This window comes from Mercenaria mercenaria, chromosome 6, assembly GCF_021730395.1.
Source record: "Mercenaria mercenaria strain notata chromosome 6, MADL_Memer_1, whole genome shotgun sequence".
Lineage (NCBI taxonomy): Eukaryota > Metazoa > Mollusca > Bivalvia > Venerida > Veneridae > Mercenaria > Mercenaria mercenaria.
The window spans coordinates 45,445,001-45,465,022 of NC_069366.1; the positions used below are offsets into that span (position 1 = coordinate 45,445,001).

General features: G+C 33.4%; 2 protein-coding genes across 2 annotated transcripts; both read right to left on the reverse strand.

The window, feature by feature from the left end:
- Positions 1-4,671: 4,671 nt before the first annotated feature.
- LOC123549047 (splicing regulatory glutamine/lysine-rich protein 1-like) lies at positions 4,672-9,889 on the reverse strand. The gene is made up of 4 exons (XM_045336824.2): positions 9,403-9,889; positions 7,961-8,195; positions 7,410-7,468; positions 4,672-4,867 (listed from the first exon to the last, which is right to left on the reverse strand). The coding sequence occupies exons 1-4, from the start codon at positions 9,586-9,588 to the stop codon at positions 4,784-4,786; spliced, it is 564 nt and encodes a 187-aa protein (XP_045192759.2). The 5' UTR covers positions 9,589-9,889; the 3' UTR covers positions 4,672-4,783.
- A 2,750-nt stretch (positions 9,890-12,639) lies between these two features.
- On the reverse strand, positions 12,640-18,220 carry LOC123549046 (uncharacterized). The gene is made up of 5 exons (XM_045336823.2): positions 18,038-18,220; positions 16,622-16,882; positions 16,174-16,317; positions 14,824-15,053; positions 12,640-14,087 (listed from the first exon to the last, which is right to left on the reverse strand). Exons 1-5 carry the CDS (start codon positions 18,138-18,140, stop codon positions 13,752-13,754), a joined length of 1,074 nt encoding a protein of 357 aa, XP_045192758.2. The 5' UTR covers positions 18,141-18,220; the 3' UTR covers positions 12,640-13,751.
- Between the last annotated feature and the right edge of the window lie 1,802 nt (positions 18,221-20,022).

Consider the following 20,022-nt stretch of genomic DNA (forward strand, 5'->3'; position numbering starts at 1 on the left):
ACATGTTTGAACCGGAGTCACCATAAAAAAGGAATAAATGCAAGTAGCGTCGTCAGTGACAACCCTCGTATATAGCAGTGCTAAGATCCGCTTATGATGTCAGCTTTTATTTTTTTATTGTCATTTCTTCAATTATCTTCGTTGTCAATTTTTATTCTTTATCTTCGTTGTAGATTTTCATAAGATATATTCAACATCAACGCTGTTTGTTCGAATTTCTTTCCAACATTCGTGGAGAAATACTGTCAATTCATTTGTATCGGCAATAAAGGAACCCTGCGTCGGAGTTTGAGCTTTAAGTGCGTGAGGCCTTTAAAATAAACATTTCTGCCATAAAATCCGCTTAAATAGCACTTTCTGACAAACGTGTTGAGATGAGAAAATATCAGTGTCAGTAAGAAGAAAGAAAAAACTTTATTACAAATTACTTGATCACAACAGACTTTGTAAGTTTACATATATACATCTTAAAGGCACTGACCTCCAGAATTGGCTAAAAAGTAATCTTTCTTTCAAATTGAAGTTCGGTCGTATTATGGACATTAGAATATGAGTTTTTGTTTCTAAAATATTTTTAAAATTCTAAATCAAGAAAAAAAGATGACCGCATCGGGAATCGAACCCCGGGCTGCCGCGGCAACAAAGACATTTTGCCGTCGTCATAAAAAATACAGTAGAGCTATAGCGGAATTAGTGAATTATGACTTCAAAATATAGATATTTATAACCCAAAATATAGATATTTATAACCGAGACAGTTAACCTTGAGTAAAGCGTTACGTTACAAACGCTTTCCAATTTTCATCGTAAAAAGAAGCAAACAAATAGCAAATTCTTATGTGTTTCCGTAACATATAATTTGCCAGTAGCCTAATTAAGTTTTAAAGCCTTCTGAAAATACAACATTTATTTCCAGATATCTAAAAAAATATTTTGTTTTTGTTGTCGAACGATCTGGAGGTCAGTCCTATTAAAAATATATTTCCGGTGTTATGTATGGACTAGTTGCCGTTCAATAGACAAAACAATAGCTTTGGCCACTGACCGGCAAACCATTCAATAACTGTGTTCTAGAACAGGTTTGATAGTTTATTTATGTCTCATCCGCATATATACATAGTACAAAACATTTGATAAATACATCAATAAAAAGCATGACCAATCTATCACAGATTTATAGGAGACTATCATTATATAACTTAAAAATACTAATTAAAAAAGTTGTTCCATGTTACTAAGTAAATTACTATCGTATTCATATGTACAAAGTCTAATAAACATCTATGCAATATATAAATATGGACATTGTTTATTAACAAAGCATACTGCACTGAAATCTTCTGTTGTTTCCAATAAATAAATAAATAATACAGTGAACGAATAAACATATGAATATCTTTGATAATTAAGGATTAAGATATATAACAAATCCTGACATAGAAACCCTGATAAAGTATGATATTGTAATATAAGATTATGAAACAGTAACATATACTAACTTTTATATGTTTTAAAAAATATATTACCATTGCTAATCCATATTTTAAGATCTGCCATAAAATAATGAAGATTAAGATACTAAAAAGAGAAAAACTACCCTACAGCGCATAAAAATGTTCTAAAAAATCATATATCAACCCTGGTATTGATTAGCAATGATTATCTACATTTAACTACAAACATAATAGCAATTTCCTTAAAATAATAATACAAGACATACTTTTTGTTCATCATTCATATTAACAAAATCATCATTGATATAAAATTGGCTTTATCAAATAAAACAGTTCTAAGAAGTTGGTAAACAGGACATTGTGTTAACACATGTATTTCAGTTTCAACATTTTGTTAAAAAACGGAGGGATAAAACTCCACATCTAAATTTCGCTAAAGCTGATCGATACTTTGTATGCATTGGTAAATATACATATTTTTCAGTTTCATACCGATGTTTAAACAATTGATATATGCGTAACATGTATAATAAATGTAAACGTGTCATAATATTTGAGTTAACCTTTCATCTGTTTTATTGTAAAACAATAGTCATATAAATGAATGCTGGAAAAAGAAACTTTTCAGTAAGGGTTATAGAAAAAATAAAATTGGTTTAAAGTTTAAACGTTTGAAATAGCAATGCCAAAACAATGACCGACTACCACCCTAACAACAGCAGACTAAAGCGTCAAAATGCTATGAAATAATGCAGCTAGTCACGTGATCAGGAGAACAATGCCAAAATATAAAACTGATTTATTAAATGTTCTTTTAATATGTAAATTGTAAATCATATGATTTTGATGTCATAAAGTAATATCTAAAAGAAATTCTTTGATTTGGACAAGCTGCAGAAGATGGTAAAAATTAATATACAATGTATAAATATTTATCGAAATTTTGTAGTTTTGAAGTGTATGTACATGTAAAAAAATAATGTTGGAAATCTACCCAAAGAATAATAACTAACCATTGCCTTGTTTTATCATTTGGTGATATTGATTTAATGAAGAATGAAATGTTACATACCTTATCATGAAAAATAACATGCAGGTAGAAGAATGAGGGATGCATTTTATCATACCCTACCATGATAAATCATGGTTAGATAGAAAAATTAAGGTGATAATTTTTATTAGGCAAACGGTCAGAATAACATGTACATCGATGGTTGATTAAAAACTTTTTAAGTGTTTAAAAACATGTTATTTTTTAAAAGGAAAAAAAAATCTACTGACTGGGTTGGTTTAATAAAAATACTGCCAAAAAAAGTCATCTTTTAAAAAAAAATCATCTATTGACTGGGTTGATTTTATACAAATATTGCATAAAAAATAAAATCGTGTTATTTTTTGAGAAAACATTCTACTTACTGGGTCAATTTAACACAATTATTGCAAAACATTACATGTTTTCAAAAAAAAAAAAAAAAAATCAATATCTTTATTTTAGATAAATTTTCTTTTGATTTATACCTCCTGTCACGTGACCAGCAAAATGTATTTGGTCTACCGTATGTAGGGAGCAGTCGGTCTGCATCAAATTTAGTAGGAGAGGTCGACATAGTCGACTCTCCAGGCGTCTGGATCACTTTCACTGATCACAGATTCGCAGGATGACGATTCCAGACAGCTGAAATTTATGCAGTTCCTGTCTGCGTCGGTTTGGTTACTGAAATGGTTGTCTGCCTTTGCCTTCCGTTCTTTGCAATCGATCCTAATTGAAAAAGAATATGAATTCATTATCTTTTTTTTTTACATTTTAAAGCATACATGCATCAAGTACCTTAAGCCCTCTTTACACAAGAGAAGCAACTGTATCTATCTGTAATAAAATGAGTGCATTGGAAGATATAATGAAATTCATCTCCCAATACATTAACAAAGCAAAGAGTGCATGTTCATGGAATCTTTTCAATGTTCGAAAATCTATCCTTTGCAATAGGCAATTTATGATTGACACATTTAAATTTACACAACACATTAGCAAGATCAGGAGAAAAAAACTTGAAATAATGTTCAAGTAAAAATTCCTTTTTTATACATGCGATAATTCAGGCATTTACTAATGTTATGTACAGTACTGAACCAGTTTTGAAGAAAAAAAATGATCACAAAGACGAGATATAACAACACATTAGGCTCAATAACATTTTGATCTAACCAAAAAATTGATAAACCAAGGTTACCCAGTGTCGTATGTACACAATTTAACCACTCAAAGTATACACCATGAACAGTATATAATTTGTGCAAAGTTTTACACAAAATCTATTAGAAATCTTTGAATGATTAGAATTAACAAAATTACACCAATAATTAAGAATTCTACTTTTTATGTGTACAGAAAGAGGTAAAATATAATGAAATTGTTGAGTGAACACTGTCATGTCCATGTTATATAAATGCAATGGAACAGCAACCTATATTATGTTAATTGCTATGCAGGATAATACTGTCATGCATCTAACAGTCCTGAAATTGTTTTCTTTGATTTTCTCGTATTTCTGTGTATTTCTCCCATACTTTGATCACGTCACGTGATCGGGAGAACAATGCCAAAATATAAAACGGATTTATTAAATGTTCTTTTAATATGTAAATTGTAAATCATATGATTTTGATGAAACGGACGTGACGTCGTTTGTTTTGTAAGTTGTTATTTCTGACGAAGACATAAAGGTCGAAACTAGTCAAGAATGTGTTGTCTTGGTATTTTTAAATCCTTTTGATCCCATACTTTGAGGAATATATATTGGTAAAATTGATTGTTCTCTTTCCAGATGTAGTTTTTTTAATATTGTACCTTGTGAAATTCTGTGTGTTTTGACTATTTTTTAAAAAAAAATCGTCTGTTTGTTGACAATTTCACCAAAAAGATGTCACACTTTCACCAGGACATTACTGATTTGTATACTGTTTTTTTTTTTCAGAGTCTCCTTTTTTTTCTAAAAAAAAAATACCCAGGATATTTTTTTTCAGCTCAAATAACTCTTTTTCCGGAAAAAGATTATTTTTTCAGGTTTTCAGACTTTGATGCAGTTAGCTAACATATGAAACAGGTTGTGCCTACTTGAACTTTGTATTTTTAGTTCCACTGCCTACAAGATATCAATTGCACTTTTACTTGTTGGAGATGTATATGAAAGGTTTTATGGCACTCTTTGCAAAAACAGTTGAACAAAGTACAATGTTTGTGACATCTTTACAAAATCAAAGAAGAAATGCATTTTATAATTCTTAAATCTATATCAAAAGCTTTGAAAATGAAACAAGTGTAGGCCTACTTACCTGCTCCTACACCGTTCTGCCAACTCGTCTTCTCTTCTTGCCTCGGCTTTCTTGAGCCGGTAGTAGTCTTCTCGGCGAATCTAAATAAAGTTTGATACATTTTGCTTATCTTATTTATATTGTCTTTCATGGACATCGAAAAAGTTAGATACTAATATACTTGTTTAAAAAAATTATTTCCGCTTAGCTCAGTAGCATGAATCAATTATGTATAATAATCAATAATTTATATTATAATGGCATAGTTATAATTCAGCTGATATAAACGAAGATATTTTTTAGGCAGTCAACTGTAAGTTAGATATACTTTTTATGTTTCTTTTTAAAAAATGTTAGAAAACATAAGGAGCGAATTTCATATGGTATTGAATTCCAAACATTTGCACCGTTGTAACAAAAGTTGTTTTTGTTTTACCATAATTTGTACGATGTTTAGGTATAAACTATATCATTATGACCAGCAGATCTTAGATTATATGCTTCATTGCTGGAAAAGGTTAAAATTTCAGAGTATATGAAGGTGCTAACTTGGTGTATGCTTTGTAAATAAGACAGCCCGCGTGGAAGTTACATCTTTCATTAAATGACATCCACCCAAGTTCTTTTAGCATATCTTTTGTTCTTGTTTGGAACGTTTTATTCAAAATTATTCTTGCAACTCTACCTTAAATTTTCAGTATTTTCTTTAAAGAACTCTTATTTCCTTGGCACCATACAATACAACAATAATTAAATATTGACATTATATAATGCATTATAGAATAACTTTTTCATTTCATCTGTCAAATAATACGATATATGTCTCAACAATGCTATTATTGAGTTAAGTTTAGTGCAAACTGTTTCAATTTGAACATTCCACGACAATGTGTTGTCTATATAAACACCTAATGATTTTTGCACCTTCACATGTTCTATTACTTGCTTGGAAATACTTAAAACAGTTCTTTACAATTGTTAAGTATTATTTAGTATACAAAACCATGCATTTTGTTTTCTTTGGATTAAGTGACATATTGTTTAAATTGCACCATTGTTGCACAAAATTTAAATTCTGCTGGAGTTTAGTTTGCACTTTATCTAAATCATTATAAGATTCTTTCACTACGCAGCCTAGTGACCGCGTAAACAGTTACCCGAGAGCCGGATATGCCCATCTGCCCTACAGCCAGTGATAGAATCTTTTTCTTGCATACCATATTCAACAGAGAAGAGTAAAAAATAAATTCAAACAAATGATTTTCTTATAGCACTTTTTTCTTATAGTAGCGTATTAACAAAGCGCGGGAACTTTACGTCCGTAAACAGGAAGTACGTCATGACGTTGCAGAGACGAAAACAACGTAATAGTTCCGGTTTTGTTTTATCATCTGCAATGAAACGTTATGTTATTTCCTTAAAATAACGTTTTTTGAATCGAGAAATATGTTATAAGGAACAAAGAGGAACTATAAAGGTATTTAATTTTTATCCCATTTTACGAAAAACATTATTATTACTACACACATCTTCTGTACATATGTAGTTCGTTATACGTCATATATAGCACGTCATATATAGCACGAGAGTCATCTAACACCCCCGGGGTGTAAGATGGAGTTTTCCAGCACCGGTGACATCACCAGAAATCCCCGTCTGGTATGCAAGAAAATCTGATTCATACATAGCAGAGTCGTCAGCAAAGAGGTCTATATTGTCACTATTAGAAGCTAAAGCGATATCAATGATATTATGATATATAACAAGAATAAAAGCGGGCCAAGAAAAGAACCTTGAGGAACTGCAGAGGTTACAAGCATACTTTTAGATTTGGTGTTTTCCACTTTTATCATTTGGGTTCTGTTTGATAGATATGATTTGAAAAAATAAACACTTTTATCTGAAAAATGATAAAATTTCCATTTATGTAATAAAATGTTTTCATCAACAAGATCAAAAGCTTTTCGTAGATCTAAAAATACAGTTCCGACATATTTACTTGAATCTATATCTTAAAGCCATGCTTCTATTAGTCTAGTTAGTGCTGTACGTATGACATGAATGATACTGTCTTAATCCTGATTGAGTTTTGTGAATGATGTTAGTTTTCTTAAAGAAGGAGTGGATCTGATTTGCTACGTGTCTCTGAAATACTTTCAAAATTGTTGGCAAAACAGATATGGTCCTGTAGTTATTTGGGTCTTCTTTATCACCACCTTTGAATATTGGGAGAACGTAAGCCTCTTTGAGAGCATCGGGAAATAAACCATACAATGCTCTTGTGTTTATTACAAAAGCAATCGACGTTGTAATATCATGGTCATTACAGTTGCGCAATATATTTGGACCGATTCTATCCAATCCTGTTGATTTCAGTAGCCTCGCTATGCACATCTAATTTATCAATATATTTTTTAACTTCGAAAGGTGTTATAGATTCGATAACAAAATATGTATGGGTGTTAAGTTTACTATCAATGAAGTCCTTAAGGTTTGAGAGTTCATTCTCTCATGTTTGGCCTAGTTTTCTGTTATTTAAGATGATATCGTGAAATTGACGGAAACATTATCACCTGGTTCCAACAGACTCAATTTTATTCAAAATCTTTCTTGGCAAACAAGAACATATATGTATAAACTTACAGGTCCGCCGGTTTGTTTGACAGGCTGAACGACCGGCGTCTTCATTATTTTCTGCTTGCCTGCAATGTACAACAATTCTAGCCAATCGGTATCTCTTTCAGTGCCGCTCTGTCTACATTTGTTTGAGGCGACACAACTTGATTTTACTTGTCAATATAGATTTCTATCAATACATGTATAAACATCCCAGTTTTGTGAAACCAAGCAATTATTTTTCATTAAAAAAAAAACAACAACAAACAATCAAGTATTTGAAAACGTACAAGTAAGTTCACAATACGGTTCCTAATCTTGTGTAAGCAGAAAATGAAGAACTCAAATCAATCAATAATATGGGCGATACGAAATATGAACTGACTGTAAGCTATATGATAATATATATAGTTCCTGTTAAGTTGAATATTGTCTTAAGTTTGTATCAAACAGGACATTTCAAACAAAATAAAACAAACGTTTTATGCGTGCATTTTATTTTCAAAGCGTCGTCGTTTTTTACAAGCACGACGCGGAAGTGGAATAACGACAATTCTATATAGGAGATTACCATTTACCTGATTCTGGCGAAGTAGCTCGGTCGGCGATTGCCTTTTTCTTTTTCTCACGTCTTTTCTGCCTCCTTCCGGCGAGCCAAGTTGAAATAAAGCCAAAACAACCGGGTAGCTTACTTTCTTTCTTTTTAACGTCTGCATGGTCGGTGCTCTGAGATGGGACTGCAATAATTTCCTGTTCTGGTTCCCGGTTTGTGTTTTCAGTGTTTTTTGAAACCAGTTCATTCTCTTCCCTTTTCTAGAGAAAAATAAATTTAATATCAATACAATTCATTCTTTATATACATATGATTTTTTTAAAGCTTTTAAGACATCGTTTTCAGTGCTTTAATTAGAACATGTCAGTGATATGAAAACTACATTATATAACAAGTTAGTATAACATGTCTTCGAATAAAGATATAAATAAAAAAAATAATATTGAGATGTAATGTTACGTGTAAGAAAATGATAATCTGTTTTTAAAAAAACCTCACTTTGAAAATACCAACATAAGAAATTCTGTGGCGCAATTGCGCGAATGTTGACATTTACTTAATGAATAATATTAAAACCTAGAAATTCACCAAGAAAGTTTTTTTTAATACAACCAGCAATAAAATTAACTATCGCATCCTTGTACGACTCGTTTAATGAGTTTTCTTCATCAATATGGGATATGCGCCTGTGTATATATGTACTTTGCACTTGACACGCTAAAAAACAATTGGATCTTCCTTAGTGTCTTGCAGTATCCTCCCGCTAATAGTCTTTAGAGGGGATGGGGTGGTGGGGGGGGGGGGGGGGGCTGCCTATTTCGGATTCCGGTGGTGACTATCGGTAAGCTTACAAACAAACGAGAGTGAGTTTGATCACCCGTTCCTTCAATTAATTAACTACTAGCATTGAGACAAGAGTCCCGTGTATAGTGCTATGCATCTGACACGCTAAAGAACTAGGAAAGCTTCTTGAATCGGAGCCTCTTCTGCATCATTTATATGATATAAACAACATTACTTACAATCTTCCGAAGGAGTCACCAATATGGATTTTCGGTTGCTACTATAAATAATAATAACAGCAACATTTACTTTATAACAGCGTTTAGCTATGCATGATTTTTTAAACAGGCGTGTAGTATTAGGCTATAAAAACAAAGAGCACCGTTTATGCACACAAAAGTATCAATTTTATCTTTAGTTTTAGTTTAAACATATTTTTTATTCAAAATACAAGTTACCTAAGAAGCACAGATGATAAAATGTATGAAAAAATAAACACAGCCTAAAAGTCTCTTCTATAATGCGATAGGCTACTGTAGTGAAATACGTTATGTTACATTTAGGCCTATACCGATAGTAGACAAGTTTAGCCTTTATATAAACTTTATGTGTTTAAAGGGCTTATATTTCTTTAATGAGCAAGCATAAAAGACATAAGAACACTTACTGCATGCATTAAAATACCTTCGTTTGCTTTTTTGACTTGTCCTTCTTCTTCTTTTTCGTCTTCTTTTTCTTACTACTCTTGTCGTCCTCATCTCTTTTATTTAAACCCTTCCTCGTCTCACCGTTATTACCATCACATGGTAATACAGACTTCTTTTCACCCTTTCTTTCCTCTGCTATTTCACTGCACTCTTTACCATTCATATCTTTAAGCGCTTCTTTGATACCATAATACTTGCGAGAGGTGTGAGGCAGTATGGATAGATAATAATGCAACTGCCGTCGCTGAGTAACGTTACTACAGCAGTTACTGTGACGTCACTAACTTAACGTCGAAATGCATTATGGGAAGGTGTGTGTCATTTATCGTGCATTAATACCATGCTTTGACAGAAATAAAGTTCAGAGCCGTCACCGCTGACTAATTCAGATATGAATATGTTAGAAGTTTGTACTGTAGACTGTTAAAAATATTATTCATATCTTTAAGCGCTTCTTTGATACCATAATACTTGCGAGAGGTGTGAGGCAGTATGGATAGATAATGCAACTGCCGTCGCTGAGTAATGTTACTACAGCAGTTACTGTGACGTCACTAACTTAACGTCGAAATGCATTATGGGAAGGTGTGTGTCATTTATCGTGCATTAATACCATGCTTTGACAGAAATAAAGTTCAGAGCTGTCACCGCTGACTAATTCAGATATGAATATGTTAGAAGTTTGTACTGTAGACTGTTAAAAATATTATTCAAATAGAAGTAACTTTGCTATTCAAATACAATATTAATGGATAAACACAAGACAAATGTTTTGATAACAGTTGGAAGACAACAAATACATTTGCGCACTTTCTCTTATGGAATTCATAGATTATGATATTAGCCTGGGCTATTATGGGGTAATTTTAAAGTTTCACTATTATATTTGTATTCTTTAGTCTATTATCCTATTCCGCCGTCCCAGCTTCTGCAATTAGAGACTGCTAAATAATTAAGTTCCAGGGAATTGTCTAGGAATACCTAGAATTGTCGGGTATTATTGAAATTCTTAAAAATGCGTTAGACAGTTCTAGGACAGTCCGTACTCTCATGCTATAGTGAACATAATATACATAAGGTTGTAATCGAATATTATGGTTAATTCTGCGCTTGTTTATTAATGCAAGCTGGCTATTACTGTTCTTTATCAATCTTATTGCTTTAAAATATATATTAAACAAAATCCAACGAACCTTTGAAGATTAGAAAAATACAATAGTGTGATGTTAATATTGCACTTTTACATTTATATCATTAAGTTTTCCATTCTTGCATTTTGTTATTTTAATAGCGTACATTCGCATTTTGTCTATTTGTCGAGGGGCGATAGGAAAATGTTTTAATCTCACGTCTTCGCATCGTATTTGCGCGTTTTCGCATCGCATTATCGCGCTAAATTAGCCTAATGCATTGCACATTCATGTCTTTGCATCGTATTGCACTACTGGCGAAACAAGGATGGCCCTAAAGGAACACAGTAGAAAATAATATAATATCCGCAAAGAAGAAAGATTTTCTAATTAGATTTTAAGTAATGTAACAAAAAGCATAAAAACAGTTTCATTTACATAAATTGGGTATGAGTTACCGCATTTTTGTCTTCTTTTTTTGTATAAAAAAAAAACACTGCAAAACTTCTACTGGTACTGATGATAAACCCAAACAGAAAATGAGGTTTTTTACCTGTAACCTTTTTATTTCTGCAAATTGTAATCAATGGTCGGTATCAAAGTAAAGCTTAACATTTGCTGAAAACTTTACATAATTCAAATTTTATATTTAGTAAGCAAACTCAAACAAAGTGAGGCCCTGCAAGGGGTTTGTGAAATGGGGACTGTATGAACGTTGACTGATGATAAATTCGACCACTTTGTCATTTACAAAATTTTCTTCGTGCATTGTATTTGTTTTTGATGTAGCCCGCTTCCAACTGTAGATTTGTTCGTTATTTTTCGAAACGCTATAACATACAACTTGAAACCTGGCAAACATTGATAGTCTTGGGAGTTGAGCAAATTTATAATCTTGGAGATCTGATTACTTTGAGAATCATCCTGAAGTTCAACCTTTTTAAGTTGAATTCTTGGAGTTGAACTTTTTTGGGTGTTGTGGCTGCAGTAAGTGCATTCTGGTACTGTACGATGTGCATTGCCTGTAGTCGTCTGATTCTACGATATCATTTTCACATCCTTCTAATTTACGCTTGATAATTCTTTTGATGTACTAATTTATCACGACAATTTAGTAATTCTTGGAAATATGCTTCAACTTACAATTATAAAAAAAGCTTGACACATAGCAAACATAAATAATATTGGAGTTGAACTGTTGGAGATCTGATTACTTGGAGAATAGTCTGATAACCTTATGAGCAGTTGGACCACAATGATTTTTTTGTTTGTTTTATCTTTCTAAAATGATATGCACAGTTTGGGAACACCGGGAGCGCATTCATGTACACAATGATTTTGTAGTTACTGTTGAAAACATGGTTTAGAAAACATCGTCTGCTACTGATTAAGTCATACCTAAGAGAGTCCGTCACCAGTGCCTTTGTTTAGGCTGCGTTGACCTACTCTCCATTGTTCTCATTGTTCAGGGTGCACAGACATTGACTTACCCTCTATTTTTCTCATTACATCGTCTGCTCAGATTCTTGATTATATTTTACTACTTTATTACATGTTAAACCTAGCTCTTTGTATAGAAAAAGATCTGAGGAGATGCACATGACAACTAATGGGAGTCAAACCATGGTCACGTGACTGATACACGTGATGGAAACGCTAATATTGTATAGGTAGACATCAGGAAATACATACTTTTACTTTCATTTTACCAAACAGCTTCGACTAACGTTTTGAAGCATATAACGTAGCTTAAAAACATCAGCAGAATTCGTCTTTACAATTAAGCATCAATAAAGCTGATATTGACATGAAAATAGCCTTTTCATAGTCGGGAAAATTGCACTATATATAAATATGGACTACAACTGAGTGGACCACGGTGGCATATCCGGCGAATAGCTACCTTCATTCCTTTAATACCAGTTCATTTGAAGGTGAAGGCTACATACACACTTCTTCCCAGAACAACATGTATTTCTTCAGATTATAATTTGTTAATAGGATATCGAAAGGTTTCAACCTTTCTGTGCTTTCGGCGCTTTGATTTATATATATCCTGTACTTAATAAACTGAGAAGACAATGTACATTACACATTGTATTTATTAACACACCGTTCAAAACGTCTGTAATAATCATAATCAGTTTATTAATAAATTTTATTAGCTTACAGAAAATGATCTGGAGGCATAGAATGTAACCAAGAAAATCTTAAGTTGATTGACAAAATTGATAAAAAGATCCCATGAAATCATAAAAGGCAACTATGCAAATTCGTGATAAGATTGATCAATAAATTTCATAAGAGATCCTCTGGAAGCATTGAATGCATGCACCCAAAATCGTGTTTCATTTGATTAATAAAATATATAAGATCCTCTGGAAGTAAAGAATACAACCATGCCAAGACGTGATTAAGTTGATTAACATAATTCAAAAATTCTCTTGATGTCTCAAATGCAACAATGAAAAAAAAAATCTCGATTTGACCGAGTCTGTTTATGAAAGAGAATGAAATATACAACGCCCATAGGACCTGTTTAATCTGAATTCTGATACAGTTACACGGAGTCCATTTTGATTAATAGATGCAGACAACCTAAAGTAGTATGCGTTTGTTTCGAAAACCTAGAGAGTTTTTCAGGATTCCGGAAATGATACAACAAAAACACGTCTTTGTTATAGTACTGAAACTGTTTTTAATGTCTATTTTAACCTTTAGCCTGCTGCCGGCAAGTGATTCTGCCTTTGCGACCAGTGCAGACCAAGATCAGCCTGCACATCCTATTCAGTCAGTAAATTTTCAGTGAACACCCCTTCAAATAATACATGGTACTGCGCTAATTGAAAGATGGACCAGTCCATTATAGAAATTTAGCAGGGTAAGGGTTAATATCATGCTGATTCAAGAGAAAAAGTTGGCTCACATTTACAAGTACTTAAATTTTCTTTTGATATCATAACAAAAAGAGATTCATATCTAGTATTGTTAGTATAAATATCATCACAGGTAGAAATATAGTATTACTTAGTAATTGTGCCAAGCCTGCTTGCATGTCTACACTATATAGAAAACAATTAATAAAACTGTTTGCTTCACTGCCACACGACCATGCAAATGATTTCAAATAAAATCTTGTGTAAGATATGTTCATTCTTTCTTCGATAACAAAACCTGCAGACAAGCTGTTCGTACATTAATGCATTGTCTGATTAGTGTCTTGTTCAGAGTTTGCGAAGATTTCACTATACTGTGGTGGAGGAGCACTGTACTGTTTCTCGTCAGTTGGTTGTTGATTGGTCTCTGAATTTGGCGACATGATAGGATAGTTTGTCTGGTTTGTAGGATATTGTGTTCCCTGATTAACATCATATATTGGATGGCTGTAACCCGGTTGGTTAGAAGGCGTAGCTGTGGCAAGAGGGTATGGAAATTGGCTTGGGTTGTACGGCGATCCCTGGTTAACCCCGTACATTGGTTGGCTATATAACTGTTGATTCGGAGCTAATGTGACCGCTGGATTGGCTGTGTTCTATAAATATAAATAATGGCGTACATTCTGTAAATTATACTGCTTACGAAAAGTAACTTTTTCTTTCTTTTTTAGATTATCCACTATAAATAAAGGTCTTAGCTGGCGCTTGACACGTGAATCATTGAAAATAACTAGTTTTCGTATGTAATGCTCTTAATATGACAACATTTTAAAATCCGATTGGGGTTATTCGACCAGTCTACGTAACTTATTCATTTAGAATCTCTATGAGACTATTCTTTAACAAGATTATTTATTTGCTTATTGATTCATAAGTAACGAATAATTTGACATGGATTATATCCACAGACTGAAACTATTCTGTTATCAATAAGCAGCAGTACAATATAAAAGTGCAAGAAGGGCAGTCATGCCAAGAAAAGAGAGTACTGATTAACATGAAAGTACTAGTAAACTATACATGCATTTTCTTTAAAACTGAGATTCAATCTACGAAGCATGATTTAGAGATTAAAATATAATTATGTGTGAATTTGTCAAACGATTTCATAGTATGTTAAACCTAAGTGACCTGTCGCAGGTGTTATTTTTGTTTTGATTTGATTTAAATCGATGTGTTTGTAAGGTTGACATTATTCGTACTGACTGATGAATTCTATAATGGGGGCAAAAATTTCCGTGCAATACATTTTGAGAAGTATATAGCATCATTGTTGTTATCGTTTTTAAACATTTTGCTTTTAGATAATTTCATAAGAAATGAAAACATTACCTGCACTACTCCGGGAGTTTGCCCACTACGCCTCGTGCAACAAATGCAGCATATCACTACACTGACAATTAACGCTAATCCAGTAAGACTTCCTATGACTATACCGACGATTGCACCCGTGCCTAGGTCACAACCAGAGCCATCACCACACGAGTCGTAGCCATTACACGCAAGATCATCATCTATACACCGAGAGTTGGCACATTCGTGTGCATAGCTTGGACAATAACCTGAAAATGAGATAGTTTGCAGTTTTGATTCTTTAAAAATGCAAATATGATGAAAGTTTACAAAAAAAATTTGTTTCCACACGTGAAACTATGCGGAGGTGCCTTTGTTCTATGGAAATGTATCTTTTAATGGAATAAGACTAATACTTTCTTCGAATTATCTCTTTTCTTTACAGTATTTTGTCAACGTCTCTTCACTTGTTATACGTTGTTTGTTAAACGCTGTTGATGTTCTATTACAGTACATGTGGATAGTACATGTATATAATGACACTCTTCCTACTTTTACGTAGAAAATACACCATATAACGATTATTCTACCAAATATAATCTGTAATTCACATACAATAATAGCAAATCTACATCGTACATTAAAGAATATCCAGCAAATAAGGACATGTTAAGATAAGTATAAGCAATTCTGAAAAAAAGTGTGCGGATGAGGGGAGAGTTGGGCATACAACAATTGATATATTATATGATAAGCGGTAAGTTTACAATGTCATGGATATTTTGGTGGTGGCGTGAGTCTGTCGGCTGTGGTGGTGGATATATGATGGAATGTAAGAAAGAAAACGAGAAAAAAAAAATGGAAGTTTTGAAGTGGAAATAGGATAGGTTGGGTTGGGTTAGGCTTATAATCAGAAAATGTAAGACATATATGATTTTAAAGTAAATGTATGAAATGTTACAACAAATAGGGAGGGACTGTAGAAGCAGGAAATAGGGATGGGGTGGAGGCAGAGATCGTATGAACTAAACTGAATACTTTAAGTTGTTGCTGAGGATTCTCATTTGCCATACTACTATCATATGCCTACCTCTTATCAAGACCAACTTTTACGTGAAGTTTAAATAATAGGGACTATTTTGCTTTGAAATGTCAAGCTAAGACTGAAGATAACTTCGGCTTTCCATAGCTTATTTTTAAACGATATTGAAACCTTGCCAAATGATTCATCATCAGATCTCATAGGGTTATCACATTTCGTAATCATCGTGTATTACTGTCGGATGTAATATGAGCAGGCAGTAAAGATATGACATCTTGTACTAGAGTAAACACATCCTTTTACTAAACAAACTAAATATACGTAATACAAGAAGGACATGTACTTACCGTCCCCATAAATTGTAATGATAATAGAAAATATATCACTGATGTACTGGCTACTTTTAGGGACGTATTTGATTCGGAAATATCGTGTGTCTACAGTAAATACACCGTGTGGTTTGTCGTACCCACAAATGTCACTCTCCAAGCCTGAAACAATTGGATAAATATGCTATATTGCACGTCGGTAACACGAACACTCTGTTATGAAAATAAATCTTTTACATTAAGCATTCTTGTATTCTCGTAACAAAATATGTTTCTACTAAACATGCTAAATAAAATCCAGCTTATATTAGGAGCTGCCCTTATAACAAATCAGCAACATATAGAAATCAAATAATTATGGTTATTTATATACCGCAGTTTAACTCGAAATGCTTCTAAGAAATGGAAAAATGGCATTATAAGTCAACTTTTATTTATGCTCTTACACAAACGTCGTCTGGCTTACCCGGCACACGTATATAACCACTATCATCAGTGTAAAACTCGAGATGGCCTTTATCACAATCGAGGTCTAGATCTTCAAAATAGAACATAAGTTTTGAATAGGTTGTGTACCAGGCTTCGAACTTGGTTTCACAGTATCCTCTTCTGTATGTGTAGTCGTCAGCATTATCATAAATGTACATGTCATCTAGATCGAACTTTATCTGGTACTCATCCTTCAAGATGAAACTAAACTCTTCACCGCAGTAGTTTTCCATGTCATCTATCAAATTTAAATGCATCGTATAAAATGTATTGAACATGCTAAACATCTTAATCACCTCGCAAAATTCTAAAGATAATTTCATAAAATCGTTTTTGAATATGTATTGTTCATACAGACAGCCCACTGTTGGAAAATGTACAAGGCTACATAATAAGATTTAATCTTAATGTTTAATAACGACATATTAAAGCCAAACTAAAATCAACTTAATGACCTATGAGGATTCCAAATATGACCCGTTATTGACGGAATATCAATTTATGTTAATTTATCCTACACGTTACTGTTTGCGCGTCTTAACATGGAGCATTTTTATGTGATACTTAGAAAGAAAAGTGAACAGCGTAACAAACATTTTAACTAAAAGAGATATTAACTAATTTTTGCAATACATATTATATCAATAAACTATGGTGGCTGATTTCTGCCATTTCGCGTTTTCGCCCCGCGACCCCGCCGAGCGAAAACACGAGAATTAACAAGTTAAAATGGCGGGGGCGCGGGGCGAAAACTCGCTATTTAGCGTTGGCGCGGAGGGAAAACTCGCTGTTTAGCGGGGTCACGGGGCGAGATTTAGTAACTGGTATGTCGGGGGCGCGAGATGAAAACACGATAATTAGCGCTGCTTAAACGTCGAGTTTTCGCACCGCGTCCCGACATCCAGTTACTAAATTTCGCCCCGCGCCCCCGCTAATTATCGTGTTTTCGCTTCGCGCCCCCGCTAAATAGCGAGTTTTCGCCTGGCGCCCCCGCCATTTTATCTTGTTAATTTTCGTGTTTTCGCTCGGCGGGGTCGCGGGGCGAAAACTCGCTATTTAGTAGGGGCGCGAAGCGAAAACACGATAAATAGCGGTGTCGAGGGGCGAGATTTAGGAACTGGAATGTCGGGGGTGCGGTGCGAAAACTCGGCGTTTAAGCAGCGCTAATTATCGTGTTTTCGCCACGCGCCCCCGACATACCAGTTACTAACTCTCGCCCTGCGACTCCGCTAATTATCGTGTTTTCGCTCCGCGCTCCCGCTAAATAGCGAGTTTTCGCCCCACGCCCCGCCATTTTAACTTGTAAATTCTCGTGTTTTCGCTTGGCGGGGTCGCGGGGCGAAAACGCGAAATGGCAGAAATCAGCCACCATAATAAACTTTAAATATCTTACATCCATCACATGCTCCATTTAATGCGAACAGTAATATTCCAATTATTAATGATTTTCTCTTATGCCTTATTGCTCTAGTAGAATTAACAACTGTAGTCTCCATTTTAAACCTGACAATGTTAACACAGCTACACTTAATATAGTAACAAGGTACAACTACAGCAGATTGATCAATATCTATTCAAAATTAACAACCGTGGTCTCCATTTTAAACTACCCATATAAACAACCTGTAATATTTTCACAGATAGGCTAAATAAAGTAACAAGGTACAGCGGTTTATATTAATATGTATTCAAACTGTGAAATAGACATAAAATTTATGATTTTAAACTTCTTTATATGTCATTCCTTTATAATGGCAAATTTCGATGTAAACATTGAAGAGGATTTTAATTATATCTCAAGTCAGCTTCAATACATATATGTTTAGTTTAATCATATTTTATTGCATATGATTTTCATTTCTACATTTATACAAAACAAACATAATAGATACTTATATATTGAAACGAAAAGAACAGCAAATGGATTAGACTTAAAGTTATGCCAACATTATAAACAGTCCTCCCCACTTCGTCGTTATTACGTAGATTAAACCGATGATGGAATATATCTTCAAATGATGTATAGATGACAAGAAACAAAAAAGAAATAGAAATTGATTGAGTTATAGATGAAATGAAAAAAAAGAAAGAAAATGATTTGTGCCGATGTTCCACCGACCGACCCCAGCCAACCATTCAACCTCAAATGCATTTTCCCTTTAATAGGAGGACTTTACATGGAACAAACGAAATGAGTATTATATTGGTTTAAAACGATCTGTATTTTTTATATATGTTTGTACTCAATTAAATATGGTTTGATTTTCTTTTGAATTTGACTTTTAATAATATATATAGAGGATGTAAGTCTTTTCAAGAATTATATTTCAGTAAACATTGTATGGACTCCGTGATCTAGACCATAATTTTTATAACTGAGTCCAAGATCTTTTAAAGCTGTCAAACTGGTTGTGTAACATAACAAATTTTACTTCCTACACACAGTGATAAACGAATAAACTTTAGATAATTGACTCGTAACAGTGTACCTTTTTAATTCTATAAGATAAACCTATGTTGACTAATTTTTCAGAAGCGCATATATTTAAGCCGCATTACGGCCAAACTTTTATTTTTGTATTTCTTTTTATCTAGTTAGTTTAATTGTTTTTTTACGACTTATCATTGATTTATTTATTAATTGTACAAAAGCGGACATTTTCTTTTGATAAGCAATTTGTTGCTGTTTAAAGTAAATTTTGTCAATTATATGATACACTCGTACCAAAAGGTAGCAGGGTGACATCTCTTTGAAACTGTTACATGCATACAGACTCTAAATAGAAAAATGGCGCGAAAAAAATGGTAGCGCATAATGGCGGACAAATATAGTCCTTAGTTTTTTTGCTCTGTAGAGCTATTTTCCTTATTTTCTTTGCATTTTTGAGTCGGCTAAAGGCTGAAAGCCTTTTGACGAGTCCTTGCTATCCAACGATTCTCTAAATGGACCGAATAACATGTGAAGGGATGTAGTTCCATTAGTTTTCTCAAATTTCAAACAGTTCACTGCATGAATGAAGTTAAGTTGTGTCAATTCCCTTTGCTATGACCAATATACGATGTAATCTGTCATATTTATGACTTGTAATTGTGCAATTCTCGAATGTAACTCATTAAGCATAAATGTGCATTTTAAGAATTGCGCAGGCTTACAAAGCTTGGGTAACATCCAGCGAAAGACAAAAAAAATAGTTCCAGCAGGGCTCCAGATAAGATGCGTATTAGCGTAAATTACGTATAGAAATAATGCAAATACGCATGTCTAATAATTTCTAAGCGTATAAAAACGTATATAAAATTACAGAAACGCACACAATGCTTTTTTAAAAACAAAATCTGAATCGTCTGGATGAGTTAGGTAACATAGCCGATCAGCCT

Bases quoted from the DNA above. Each gene is read 5' to 3' on its own strand.
- LOC123549047 (XM_045336824.2), bottom strand. From the start codon at position 9,588: ATGAATGGTAAAGAGTGCAGTGAAATAGCAGAGGAAAGAAAGGGTGAA. The intron at 8,196-9,402 runs GTATTTTAATGC...ATTTTTCTCTAG, and splicing joins AGTCAAAAAAGCAAACGAAG to AAAAGGGAAGAGAATGAACT. The intron at 7,469-7,960 runs GTAAATGGTAAT...TGTACATTGCAG, and splicing joins AGCTACTTCGCCAGAATCAG to GCAAGCAGAAAATAATGAAG.
- LOC123549046 (XM_045336823.2), bottom strand. From the start codon at position 18,140: ATGGAGACTACAGTTGTTAATTCTACTAGAGCAATAAGGCATAAGAGA. The intron at 15,054-16,173 runs GTAAGTACATGT...TCTCATTTTCAG, and splicing joins CATTACAATTTATGGGGACG to GTTATTGTCCAAGCTATGCA. The intron at 14,088-14,823 runs GTAATGTTTTCA...TTATATTTATAG, and splicing joins AAACTCCCGGAGTAGTGCAG to AACACAGCCAATCCAGCGGT.